Source organism: Lathyrus oleraceus, chromosome 1 (assembly GCF_024323335.1).
Source record: "Lathyrus oleraceus cultivar Zhongwan6 chromosome 1, CAAS_Psat_ZW6_1.0, whole genome shotgun sequence".
NCBI classification, from domain to species: Eukaryota; Viridiplantae; Streptophyta; class Magnoliopsida; order Fabales; family Fabaceae; genus Lathyrus; species Lathyrus oleraceus.
Genome location: NC_066579.1, coordinates 138,874,280 through 138,889,157, shown reverse-complemented (window position 1 = coordinate 138,889,157; position 14,878 = coordinate 138,874,280). Strand labels below are relative to the sequence as shown.

Sequence of the window (14,878 nt, the reverse complement as noted above, 5' to 3'; positions counted from 1 at the left end):
TAGAACTAATATGGAAGAAACTGAAAAAACAAAGAGGTGTTTGCCTAAGAAACTAGGGCTGACAAGACAAATAATAAATTAAAGGGTATGATTGAAATAATGGGAAGTAGTCGGGCCATAAGCTAGGTACATCCGACAACCCAAGTACTTGAGAGTTGTGCACAAGTACGTACACCCCACTTTTCATCCAAGTTTTATTATGAAAATCCTTTGATGCATAAGAATAGATCAAGAATATATTGAAATAGGAATATAATGGATTGAGATAAGGGTGGGATGGAAATGGAAGTTGACATACTTGACGTTGGATCAGGCACTCGCGTTGCATTTGATTTGATTTAAAATTGGAAAACACTTGGCGTTGGATCAAATATACTTTTGTCTTTTGAAAGAGATCTTTTTATCTTTTTAGTTAGCATACATGGAAAGCATTAAAAGAAGGATAAACCTAAGCTATTACACTTTCATGGGAGAAGGGGGACATATGACCCACAATGGGGGATGATACCCAACAATACAAGGAATGGAAATGGGATCATACAAGTTACAAACAAGGTACCATGCCTAAAATAATCAAGTGGCATGGTATCCTAAGTGTAAACACACAATAAAAAGGGAAATGAAAAGTGTAACACAATGGTGATAATGAAAGACATTAGGGATCAAACTTGAAGCTAAATGATCTAAGTAACCACACAAGGTAATGGAGTTAGAATGGGATCAAAGAGAATAAAGAAAACAATTAAAGTTAAACTCATTCAATGGTATCATTCAATCACTTGGAAATGGATTCCATATGGGAAATCAATGAAGAATAATCTCATGAACATTGTGGAAAATGATATCTAAATAAAGCATGGTATCATGATAAATTGAAATGGAATTTTCAATTTAGCAAGAATCATAATTTAATGGACATTCAAATGGGCATTAAGCTAATGATCAAAATTATCATGCCTAGCATACAAATATGGATCATGGATCATGGATCTATATCAAGATCAACACTTGTTAAAACCTACTCAAACCTTAAGCAAGGTAAATGATCATGGTGGTTAACATGGTAAACAACATGACAATTAAAATCAACTATGTCAACATGATCAAAATTTTACAATCAAAGATCAAAATGTAAAGTAATTAAAAGGATGAAACCTAATGGATTAATCAATTAATATATACTAGTTGATTCTATACAAACCCTAAACTAGGGTGCATACATTTCAGGAATTTTCTAAATCCTAGGGGTAAAGTAGTCAATATCCAATGATCGATCAATATGGAATTAACAATCAAAATTTAATTAAACTTAATTAGAACTACTTAATCCTAATTAACATCTAATTATATTACACGATACAAAAATTAAGCTAAACTAAATTATCCTAATTCTAATTCATAAAATCAACAATTAAAATCAACAATCATGCAAAAATGGTTAAAACAATTGAAACAAAAAAGAAAAATAAAATGGACCCAAGATGAACATGGAGGCAGGGTATGGATCATAAAGGGAGGTGTGGATATTAAGCTTAGACCTCAAGCCCAAGCTCCAGACGACAATATACACTGATCTAGGCCCATGTCCATGATTCAAACACAATCCAGGTCAACAAGCTCATACAAGAGCAACTTAGCAACGCACAACATCATGAAAAACTAGGGTTTAGTGACCAAATCAATACTCAAGAGGTCAACCACAAGATCCCAGAGGAACAAAGCCAAGAATTAGGATTTTGATGCACATATGAATGTCATGATATGGTCTCCTTGAATCCAAGTCCCAAAGATCAAGAAACTAGGGTTTCACCCCATTAATTCCATATGAAGAGCCATACCACATCTCTAGAGTTTGATCCACAAGCAAACTCTAGCTTTTGTTAGCCAAAAACTTTGAATATATGATGATTATGAGAAAGTGTTAACATGAATGAATGATGCACATGAATGAGGCATGAATGAGTAAAGATGAATCTTAAGCCCAAGGTTAGATGAAAAGTAAAAAGGGGAGGGAAAATTTTGGGGTATGACAAGGTCCATTGATTCAAGTTAATAATGCATTTATTTTCCATTGATTCATGTTCTATGGTGCATTCAATATCATTGATTCAAAGTGGTTTAGACAAGAACTTTTGGAGGGAAAGTGACAATTTAAAATTAAAGCACATTTAATTAATAATAAGAACTATGTCTCATCAAAAGTTTTTATTTCATTCATGCAATATCATATTACAATGCCCATACAAGAAATTCATACAAAATTACAAAAAAAAAATATTTTGACCTACACTTGACTTTGGTCAACTCTTGACTTTTGGGTCAACCAGTTGACCAAAGTCAACTCATCTAATCCCTAAACCTAATGTCAATGTTCACTTTGTTTCTCCATGTTCTCCATCTTCTCTTTTAGCTTCATGGCCAAATTTCATTTACTTGAAAGTAACCATGTTTTCTTATTGTTTCATTCATGGCACCTTCACTCCCAAGTACCTTGATAGCATGGTCCAAATTCACTATACCAGCCCTACAACCTAGCAATGCAATGCATCATTTTCATCATTCATTTATGATTCAAAGCTTGTGCAATTTAATTCTAACAAGCATACATTCACAACATTCAGTTCACTAACAAACATACAAAAGCAGCACATACATTCAACTAGCATTCATACTAACATAACATATTTTAACAAGAGGTTTATCTAACTAATAATTGACTTCACAAACAACTGTTAACTTCTAGCTTGTGAACTAATTTTCAGAACTCCATTCAAACAAATTTTATCACTAATTATTTCATCCATAGCATAATAACTAACCATTCATTCCACTTCCATAGCAGCCAATTAACAACTTCTTACTGCTACTATCAACTAAACTAACCTAATAGTCCTAATAGAAGTGAAATTAAACTAACATAACTAAGCATCAGGTTTAACAACCATTGCATTTCATAACAAGAATTCTATTAACATAACATACAGCCATTGCATATCAGGAAATTACTAACAGACATGTTCACTCATAACAGAGTTTCATAACAGAATTTATTTTTTAAACAGATTTCATCTTAACTGAGTTCATAACTAACAACAATTAACAATAATAGAGTTTTAGCAACATCTCAGTCCATTCACGAACAGAAAATCAAGTTCATCTTCTAATCTAACTAACTTTCAACTAACAGTTTGAATCTCACAACTAACTCTCAGGAATCCCATCGGTTAACGGTGTAACTAACTTCAAACCATTTTTCTTTGAAGGGAATGGTGTACAATTTTAGTGGTTTCAGTCTCCGTTGCCGCCAGTGGCGAATTCTGGCGCGGTAGAGTTTGTTTGCAGGTAAGGAGCTTGAGCTGAGTAATTTTGAAATGCATTGAACACGTGAAACACATGAATTGCACTAACCAGACCCTTTCCCTCTCTCATGCATGTTGGCTTGGGCTTTCTGCCCTTTGGGCCCAACTTTTGCTCTTCACACGCCCATAACACTTCAGTATCCCCTTGTTCAACCAAGCCAAAGGCAATTGGGATTACCAATGGGCCATGCGCCTATAGCGTTATCTGCATCCTATTTCCAGCCTATACCTCCCCCTCTTTTCTTTTCTTTATTTGTTTCTTTTACATGCTTTTTCTTTCATTTTTTTTTTAATTGTTCTTGATAAAAGAATGCTTAGAAATGTACATTTTGATTTAGTTCTAATTCACATTTTTAAAAAATAATAGAATTAGCATTAATCATAGGAAATAATCTCTAATTGAACTTTTAATCAATATTAATATTCTTGTTACATGTTGATATAATTTTTAGGATTTGCAATTCTAACCAATAACATGACATGTTGCCATAGTTCTAGGCTCTTTAGAATTAAGTTTAGTGGTTAACTTGATTGATTCTTAGGGTTTTGGGTCATTGATCCTTTATGTATGATTCTTCACATGATTTTATCCCGATTGATTAAATTGATCAAAGTTTGTTTTGGAGTTGCTTTGGCGAGCACACGTCAAAGGATTTAATTTAAGGATTACGTATCCTCACACGTCAAAGTTTGTTTTGATCAATTAAATCCTTTGACGTGTGAGGATACGTAATCCTTTAATCCCGATTGGAGTTGCTTTGGATACGTATCCCGATTGATCAATTTAAGCAACTCCAAATCCTTTATGCACGGTGAGGATACGTAGGCACGAGGATCCGAATCTTTGGCGAGCACACTAATTATAAACCTCTTTTTCTCATTCGCAAGTAACTTTTAGATACAATACTCATTCAAGAAAGAATAATCAAAATGGTTCCCATTAAGTACTACGGATGTGAGGGATGTTAATACTTTCCCCTTGCATAACCGACTTCTTTACCCTTTTTCTCTTCCCCTGGGTTTTATCGATGTTTTACCTTTCCTTCGAGAATAAATAAAGTTTGATGGTGACTCTTTTGTATCTTTGAGCATGTGATGCGCTCAGGTGTATTTCGCGTAGCTCCAGCTGGCGACTCTGTTGGGGATTTCATAAGCAAGTCGAGCCTAGTTTTGTTTGCTTCCTTGTTTGCTTTGAGTGTTTATCTTTATCGCTTTACTAGATTTATCTTTATGTTATTTATTATATTTCTTTATTGTTTTAAATATTCATATCGTGCACGCAAGGTTGTGCGATACTACGCATGATTATTTCAGTAGTTGCACATTTTTGCTTTCTTTTTCACTTGATTTTCACTAACTCCCGAATTCTTCACACTTAGTTATTTTTCCCTTATTCTTTGGTCTTTATTATTCATTTATGCTCCTCTTTAACTTGTTTTCATCTGTTTCTTCGATCGAAATCATGCAATGGTGGAATATCATCAATAAGCATAATCTCTTTATATTCCAATTGTTGGAAAGTTGGGAATTTTAAAGAGGTTTGTTTGAAAAGGAATATTTGAGATTGATGTAAGTGTGTCCCATAAATAATGGTAGAAGGAATATGGTAGTGGGGGTTATGCTTCTGTGTTTCTCATAGTAGCACTAAATTAGGTTAAGTCAGTTATTGAAATGTACATCAATGTGGGTAAGGATGTGACTAACATGGATAAAAATAAGGGTAGTAGGTGTGCGATAACATGTCCATAACCAGAGGAATTAAGCATTGGTAGGTTTACTTGAAAATGATGTTTTGTGTGAACAATGGTGGTTTGTTGTAGTCCATTTTAAGACATTAAATTTGTTAGAAGGTTCATGATAGATTCATGTGTAGAATCCAAAACTTGTCGTTAATTATTCATTCTAGTATCGATGTTTCCCAACAACTATTCTAAATTTTGGTTTGCTTTATGAAATCTCTCATCCATTTGATGATGGGTATGATTTATTGCATCTTCAATTTGTTCATGAGCATCTTGTATAGCATAATCTAAATCCTTAGAAGAAGGATTTAGAGGCTTAAGAGGCATTGATTCAAGGAACGAAATCACCAATGATGGATTATAACTAAGACTAAAAATTAGATATAGGTTGCAAAGGAAAAAAAAAGCTTAAAACAAACTTCTAAGTTTTCATTGAAAGAGACAACTTGAACATTACACTATAAATAACTAGGGCTTACTGATAATAATAATAATAATAATAATGGGCCACATAATGCTATTTTTCTTCTTTTCTTCAAGCTCTTGTGTATTGTTCTCGTCCTGTTTCTCGTCATTGTAACGTCCATCATATAAAAACATTGTAGATATTGTCTTTTCTTCAAGCTCTTGTGTATTGTTCTCGTCCTGTTTCTCGCCATTGTAACATCCATCATGTAAAAACATTGGAGATATTGTCTGGTTAGAGTGATTTTGAGGTGAAATGAGAATTTCCATAATATTTTATCCTGTTATAATTTGATTTGAATCATGCAATCTTAATCACAAATTTAGTTAAAACACTAAAGAAAAATGATAGGAGTTGATACAACAGAGAGAACAATTTGCCGCACCTTCGCTGGAGTTGATGCATCAGATGCATTAACGATGAAAGGAGTAGACAAACTAACAACATGGGTATTATCATGAAAGCTTTGGATAGGACACCGTGCGGGTCTCATGGGGGCACTAAGTAATAATGTGGCCACGTTGTCGTATTGTATAATTTATTACTACAACTACAAGAAATATGACCAAACAGAAAAACTCTTTGAGTTGAATAGTCGACCGTGAGAGCTTCATGAGTACTCTAGTCATGCGACATAGTGTCCAAAGGGGTATATAACTAAGGACAACCTAACATATATTTATATATTTAGCAAGTAATATAATTTGTAATAATAACAACTATGGAAAACTACATAAAGCACAATGAAAACATACACTATGAAAATGAAAATAATGCTAAGCTTTGGTCTCATATATGTGGCTTCCAAATATAAGCTGGTCTTTTCCATGTCTCTACTAGCCAAAAATTCACAACCATTCAAGCATCAAAGCTGGAAGAAAAAGAGAATATGAGCACACAGAATTGAATGAAAATTACAACAATTTTAATATACATTATTACTACTTGTTCATTTCTCAACTATAAATTCTTGAATCTCTATTCCGGTATGTCGAGCCCCTCCTTGTATTCTCAACAGAACTTCATCTCCAAGTTTTAGCGACGTCACTGGAACAGCCGATTTTAACTGTTTATTTCCTGAAGACGGAAAAACATACAACACCTGGTGAAACCAAAGAAACTGCGAGAAAATAGAGAGAAACAAATCGAATTACCTTGTCCGGGAAAAACCAATGCAACCGTTTCTGCATTCTGTAGAAGTATGCTGATTGTTTGATCATCTGATTCTGTCTGAAATGATACGAAGAGTTTAGCATCAGTATCGTCAAGCAAATATTCCAATTCAGTTTTTTTTCCGATTAATGCATGACACAAACCTTTGCCTCCACAAGGATCAGTGGTCTACTTTCAATCTTAACACGTCCGACAATTGCAATTCTTTGCCGACCCTGTTGATCGACGACAATCACTTCTTTTCCTGATTTTAACTCTGACAGGTAGCTTGTTCTTCCTCCGGGAACAGCAACATAGGCATGTACAGGTCCCTGTTACGAAAAGTAACAGGTTAAAATGATTCATCATAAATCTTCATTTCATTGTTGTGAATATGTTTAGTTTGAGCTCAATATTCGAAGGCACGACTTACCGCGTTTACTCGAAAAGGTCTGCTTGCGATGTAATTTGACTCCAAGCATTCCGAGTGAACAAGAAACAATCCTCTAGCAAAAGATCCAACCTAAAGAAATTTGTTAGCCAATAAGAACGGCGGGTTTACTAGATTAACCGATAACCTTCATAGAGGAAATGGACACATACGAGAAGTCCTTCACCGGGCCTCATGAGACTGCACAGATCGACACAAACGCGATCCCCCATTCCAGCCACTTGAATGTTTGTCACAGTGGCTTTCGTCAAGCTCAATACATTGTTTTCTTCTGTTCTCCGGTCGAAATATTCCTGAAAGTTTTTCCAACTGAAACAAGAGGCCATGACTCATTACTCAAGAAGTTCAAATAGGCGACGAATTACCTTTAGCTCAAGAACAGGCTCGACATCTTCTACTTTCAAAACTATGCCATCTAAACCGTGTTCGAGGGCCTATAAAACTCAAAGGGTTCAACTATAAGAAGATTTACTTGAGCTTTAAGCAAGAACAGTTAACTCGATTGATCTCATAGTATATACCTCGAGAAATATCTGAGCTTCGGACGTATTATCAGAGATGGCAAACACGGTCTTTTGACTGTTTTGAAATGCAGCAATTATATTTTCTGCAGGTATTACCTGAGTGAGAAATTGTATACAAAGAAAGTTAACATTTTATAACACTATCGAACGACTTTCAAGCATCGATCCACCGTAAACTATACGAGACACTTCTTCACCCTAGAAACAGCCCTAAAAGATTCTCACAGCAGTTTGAAACATACCTGCCAATCTAGTAAGTTAACTACAATGTTCTCTGCATGCTCATCCTCGGGTCGAAGTCCCTCTAATTCCTCCGGCGTCGAGACGTCAAAAACCGTAGCTACCCTTTTATTCTGTGCATCCAAAATCTCTCCCTCACCAAGAAAAAGAGGACAGATTACTGCAATGGCTGTACTCCATCAAGGCCAAAATTCAAAATTTCATAAAATTAGAAATTTGTAATAAATCAGAAATATCAAAAGATTGAAATCATTCAAAATGTCCTTGTCCCCCATTTTTCTTATTACCGTGGGTTTTGCAAACACAGTGGATCGAATTTTAACACAAAAGGGTTATCCTAATAGAGTTAGAGAGTAGAGATAAATACATGACCAATCATTGGCGAGTTGAGGAAGGTTTGATGGGAAAATGAAAGTGTTCCATCCTCTCTCAACAGCTGCAGTCATAACCTGCTTGTTCTGTGTCCATATCCACACTTTCTTTGATTTTTTACCATCCTTGTCCTCATATGGTGTCCACGAAGAAGAAGAAGACATTGAAGAACAAGGGTTGTGGCGGAAAGGGGCGATGGAAGGAGAAGATAGAGATGAAGGTTGAGTGAAGTGTGCGAATCCAATTTGCGACACCAAAGACATCATAAGTGTTCCTGTATGTCAGCACCAACCAGTGTTTGTTCGTGACACTAGTACACCTTCATTTTTTATTTTTTCAACTTTCTTCCTCTATTTTTATCCTTTCACAGAAAAAGATTAATTGTGATGCGCTCTCTCAGTGTAAAAAGTTAATGGTTGGTATTATTTTTTTAATGTTTAAAATAAAAGTTAAATCTTTCAAATAAATTAATAGTTGTGATTAATTGATATAAATTTTTTTTATAGTCAGTGTATATCAATTAAATTCTTTTTTAAAAGCTTAAATATATATAAGAATAAAATAGGTTAATTTCAAAGTGGTCTCAACTTTTTTTGAGAAATATTTAATAATTATAAAATAAATAAAAATCTTATTTAATTATAATTTAATTGTGAAAATATTTTATGAAGTTCTATTTAACGATAATTTTACTATGATAAATTTAAAACATTGTTGATATTCCGTATTACACGCTAGCAAAGAAAACCTTTGTTCAATTTATATAATAATAACAATCAAACTTTATCTCATTAAGTGGAGTTAGCCACTAGAATGGAGTTAGCTACTAGAATTAACATTCGTCATAATGTTTTATTCAAGATCATGTTTATATTCAAATTGTTAATCTCGAGAGTTTTTTTAATACGTCTCTTATAGTTTTTCTAGATCTTCTTCTATCTCTAATTGTTTGATTTCTCCTCATCTGATCTGTTGGAAAATATATTATTTCCGGTTTTATTATTGTCTTTAATACTAATTTTATTTTTCTTTATTCTCCATTAAGGAGAAAATCAATTGTAATAATTGTATCTTCATTATATAAACTAGCCTAAGGCTGATAAATTATAACATCTTTTACCTATTTTTTTCAATATGGTATCAGATCACTGGGTTAGGGGTTACCGTAAAGCTTTCCTCAACCTATTTTTGTTCGACTCGATTCACATACCCGTTTAGCCTCATATGACGAATAAAAACAGCAGGTGACCTTCCCTATCATATGCATACACCGGATACAACCATGGCGAACAACCACAACCTAAGTCGGCCGTCGGTTGCGGAAACGGCAGTGGCTGCGAAAAGGACGTACGAGAGGAACCGTCGGTGGTCATAAACAATGGCAGTAATAACGACAACAATGGAAACAGGAACAACATTATTTTTGGTGACAATCATTCCAACATGCGGTAATGATCAAGAGGGTTCCTCATACTCCCTCAAGGTCAATATCCTAAAATGAATGAGAATAACTATAATGAATGGGCTCAAACCGTTCGGTTGGTATTGGATAGCAAAGGGAGACTTAGTTTTTTAACAGGAGCAGTAGCTGAACCGACAACAGAAGACCCTCGTGACAAACAATGGAAGTCGGAAAACTCCTTGATTATTGTGTGGTTGGTAAGCTCTATGGAAACTGGAATAAGTAAGTCTTACATATTTTTACCTTCCGCAAAGGATGTGTGGGAAGTTATTAAGTAAACATACTCTGATATTACGAAACAAGGTGACAAGAGTGTAACTGCTGATTACAATGAACTATTGACATTATGGCAAGAGGTAAATCTCTGTTATGATGACAATTAGAGGTGTACATAAGACAGTGTTTTGTTTCTCAAAAGACAAGAAAATGATCGCGTATTCATGTTTCTTGTTGGGCCTAATAAAGACCTTGATGAGATAAGAGGTAGAGTTTTAGGAAAAGTACCATTTCCAACTCTTCGGGAAACTTTTGCAGAAATAAAAAGGGAAGAGACACAACAAGGAGTTATAATGGGCAAGACACCACGAAGCTATGAATCTGAAGGCTCAACTCTGGCTACTAGGAACCTTGACGAGGGAAGAAGGTCAGACAAAGCTCCTTGGTGTGATCACTGCAAGCACGAATGGCATACACGTGAAACTTGTTGGAAGCTCAAAGGAAAACCTCCTAACTGGAAGAAGAAAAGTGGTCATGCATTTCAGGCTAGGAATTCTGATCAAGGTCAGCAACCCCCTCCGTCTCAATTTCGACTCACTACAGAGCAACTAGACAAACTTTACAAACTCCTCGAGTATCCAACCCCTTAGTTCTCTATAGCAACAAAAGGTAATTATGCATTTCTTAGAGTCAGTCCCAGTCATACTTGGATTGTAGATTAAGGTGTCTCCAATCACATGACAGGTGAATCTACTTTATTCTCTTCATATAGTCGATGTGCAGATAATCAAAAAATAAAAATCGCAGATGGCTCTTTTTCAGCCATTGCAGGTAAAGGGTCAGTTGTGTTGTCTCCAATGTTAACTCATAAAAATATCTTTCATGTTCCAAATTTATCTTATAATTTAATGTCCGTCAGTAAATTAGCTCAAGATATAAATTGTCAAACTAATTTTTTTCGATCTCACTGTGTCTTTCAGGATTTGAACTCGGGGGAGATGATTGGCAGTGTTAACGAGAGTGGAGGACTATACTACCTTGACATTGGATTGGCATCACAACTACCTTAAAAATAATAAGTTCCTACTTTGACTCTTTTTCTATTTTGAATAATAAAGATGACAACATAATGGTATGGCATTTAAGATTAGGTCATCCTAGTTTTCGTTACTTAAAACAATTGTTTCCTAAGATATTTCACAATAAGAACTTTTCTTCGTTTAAATGTGAAGCATGTGAGTTTGCAAAGCATCATCGTTCCTTGTTTTCAATACAACCATATAAACCATCACAACCTTTTTCTATTATTCACATTGATGTTTGGGCCTCTAACCATACAAGTACATTCTCTCTTAAAAAATGGTTTATCAGATTTATAGATGACCATACAAGAGTATGTTAGGTGTACTTGTTAAAGGGGAAATCAGATGTTTGTCAGGCTGTAAAGAATTTTTTTTCAATAGTGCAGAACCAATTTCAAACAAATATCCAAGTCTTTAGAAGTGATAATGGCAAAGAATATTTTAACACTATCCTAGATGATTTTTTTCTAAAAGATGGCATTGTACATTAAAGTTCATGTCCTAATACTCCTCAACAAAATGGAGTGGCCGAAAGGAAAAATAGACAATATCTGCGTATTTAATTAAATGAATACCCTCCAAAATTCTCAATTTTCAAACTCCAATTAATGTCTTCAAAGAATGTTTTCCTATTACTCGTGTTTTAACTGATTTGACTTTAAAAATCTTTGGTTGCACAACCTTTGTTCATGAACATAAAAATGTCGGAAAACTTGAGTCACGTGATATAAAATGTGTCTTTGTTGGATATTCCCCAACCCCAAAAGGATATAAATATTTTGATCCAAAAAATAAGAAAATGTTTGTCACTATAGATGTTACATTCTTTGAAAATAAACCTTTTTTTATGACACTCATCTTCAAGAGGGGAGATAAACGAAGACTCATTTCAAATTGAGGACATGACTTTTTTAAATAACTTATCTTAGCCAGTATCACAAAATTCTGAGACTTTTACATCTTCACCAAAAAAAATTGCTATGATTCTTTATCTGATCCTACTCCCATTATGAGTAAGGAACCTTATGAATCCGAGCCTACATTTTCTCTTGTAGAAAATAATCATAATCCTGAAAACAATGATAATGATTATCTAATTGAAATGCCACAAAATAATGAGTCACTTCAAGAAAAAAAATTTGAATTAGGAAACAGGACTTGGAAAGGAAAAGATTTTTTGTGAAAAAGCACCATAAAGGAAAGGACTAGTCCACATCTCAACACTGCCAGGAATCTGAACTAGGGAATGATCAACTTCCTAACAAAAGGAAAGGTAAATCTATCTCTGTTTCTGAGAGTCGTATTTTGTATCCTCATATAGATGATCCGATTGCCATTAGAAAACCTGTCAGATCTTGCACTAAGCATCTCATGTCCAATTTTATATCATATTCAAATTTGTCTTCATTTATGTTTGCCTTCGCCTTAAAATTGTCTAGTGTAGAAATTCCAAAAAATGTATAGGTTGCTCTAGAAATTCCAAAGTGGAGGGACGTTGTACTTAAGGAGACGAAAGCTCTTGAAAAGAACAAAACTTGGAGTGTTACATCACTACCATATGGCAAGAAGATAGTTGGATGCAAATGGATGTTTATTGTGAAGTAGAACTCAGATGGGTAAATTGAAAGGTATAAGGCTCGCTTTGTGGCTAAAGGCTTTACTCAGACCTATGGTCTTCTTCTCTTTTCTCTCCTCTTGATTTACATATATAACTAATAATCTATGTTGGGTAGTCAAGATCTCTCATAGAATAACTTTACAGTCCAAGAAAATCTTCCTATCTGACTCCCTAATAAGAAAGAAATCTATTTGATAACATGTCACCCCACTCATATATATGATAAGATTTTTATCACTTTTCTAAAACTAGGTATTACCTATAGTAAGATCAAAAGTCGGCGAAAACTGCAAGATGGATTTACCCTTCGTGTTTACCTCCCTGAGACCATACCCCTAATGCACGCTCTCAAAAGAATGTGGAAGTTTACTAAGAGGAAAAAATTGGGATACCATGCGCATCAAGTTTATTTTTAACAGGGTTTGCAAAATCGATGATATAATATGTGGTACCATTCAGATTTAGTCGAGGGTAGACCTCTTTGACAACTACTATTGGGTTCTAGCCTTATATCTAATACACTTAATACATATTTTAGAATTCAACTTAAGCTTATAGATAAGGATATGTATATGAAGCCATATTCTGAATGGGTGAACATATTGGGACCTCTTCCTAGCAGTTACAAGAATCTTGACTTTTCTATCTTGTAAGGTTTATTTCTTATTGTATTGAGGAAAACCATAATGATTTACACAAAATAGAACTTTTTGTTTTACCATTGACAAGAATAATAATCATGTGGTATTCTCATCTCCCACCAAACTCAGTACAAATTTGGGCAGACATGGAAACGTATTACCATGACATGTTTTAATATGCTAAGTCTAAAGTTACAAAAGTTGGTATGATAAACCTGAAAAAGATAGGTTGATGACTCGGTAATCAAATTAATTGAGAGGATAAAAAATAAGGTTGGAAAGTGTTTAGTCTAGTTTCCCAACACTTAATATTCCTCAAGGTCATCAATGATATACACCCACCACTAAAATAAAAATAAGTTGGACATGGTTGTCACTATCAGAATGAGCTAGCTTCCAAGGTATCATGTATCAAGTAATTTATCAAAGAAAAAAAAGGTTAAGCATTTTATCTAGGAAGAAGCCCACACCTTATCTCCATCATTAATTTGAAAAAATATAGAAAGTGGGAGTGTAAAAAGGAAAATATATTTGTATCTTTCCCTAAAGCTTGGTAAAAGCAAATAAACCATTTCATATGATGATAGAATGAAATATTCCTTAAACACTACAAAATCATACTAAATAGTTGATAAGGATGTGAATACATGATCAACAAAAACCATTTATGATCCATTGTGTTTGAACTATGAAGGAATAAACAAGTGAAAGAATCCAAAGATAATGCTTTGATAAAGAAGTATGAGTTGTTCAAAATGAAAACAGATGAAAAAGTTGAGGTCGTGTTTTCTAGATTTCAAACTTTAGTCTTTGAAACAAAAGTATTGATAAAAAAAAACTATAACATATTTGATCATGTCAAAAAAATCCTTAGAAGTCTTCCAAAGAGATGAACACCAAAGGTAACAACTATTGAAGAAGCTAGAGATTTAAATAACTTAGCTCTTGAAGACCTCATTATATCCCTTTACAACCTAAAGAATTTGGAAATGAAGATCTTATAGAAGCATTAGATGATGATGAACTTTTCATTGTCTCTAGGAAAGTATAATGTATTTGGGCCAGGAGGAAGAAACAATTTCCTAACATGGAATTCAAATACTCCAAAGATCTAAGAGATAAGTAGGAAGTTGACCAAAATGTCATTTTCTTTGAATGCTAAGAACCTGGACACTTAAAAAATGAATGTACTAAGTTAAATAAGAAGAGGTCCAAGAAGAATGAATATGGATGAAATAAGAAATTACTCATATGCACTGGGATCAATATGATGAACCTGATTTGTTGTTTCTCAGCTTAAAATCATGTTTTGTTTGTTGCATTTGATTGTGGTATTATAAAATTATATGTTATGTATTGTTGTTATTTTTATGATGTAAAATCGGCAACGATGAGTGTAATCGTCCAACTAAATACAAATCTAGTAGAGTTGTTTGAAAAAGTTATTTTGGGTGGTGTAAGCACAAAATAAAGTTGTTCAACCATCCAAATCCAAAATGAGATGCTAGTTCCTCATGTAAAATATTGGTATGGCTGATCATGGATATTAAAGA

At 34.1% G+C, this 14,878-nt stretch overlaps 1 protein-coding gene across 3 annotated transcripts; it reads right to left on the bottom strand.

The window, feature by feature from the left end:
* Positions 1 to 6,332: 6,332 nt before the first annotated feature.
* On the bottom strand, positions 6,333 to 8,700 carry LOC127122382 (uncharacterized). Of its 3 annotated transcripts, none has more exons than XM_051052725.1 (10): positions 8,302 to 8,651; positions 7,937 to 8,103; positions 7,692 to 7,790; positions 7,536 to 7,604; positions 7,323 to 7,463; positions 7,153 to 7,242; positions 6,884 to 7,051; positions 6,722 to 6,797; positions 6,513 to 6,644; positions 6,333 to 6,438 (listed from the first exon to the last, which is right to left on the bottom strand). In XM_051052725.1, exons 1-9 carry the CDS (start codon positions 8,570 to 8,572, stop codon positions 6,517 to 6,519), a joined length of 1,209 nt encoding a protein of 402 aa, XP_050908682.1. In that variant the 5' UTR covers positions 8,573 to 8,651; the 3' UTR covers positions 6,333 to 6,438; positions 6,513 to 6,516. The 3 variants fall into 3 exon arrangements, with proteins under 3 accessions (XP_050908682.1, XP_050908696.1, XP_050908687.1); XM_051052739.1 differs by having other exon boundaries at positions 6,529 to 6,644; XM_051052730.1 differs by having other exon boundaries at positions 6,333 to 6,644; positions 8,302 to 8,700.
* Positions 8,701 to 14,878: the final 6,178 nt, after the last annotated feature.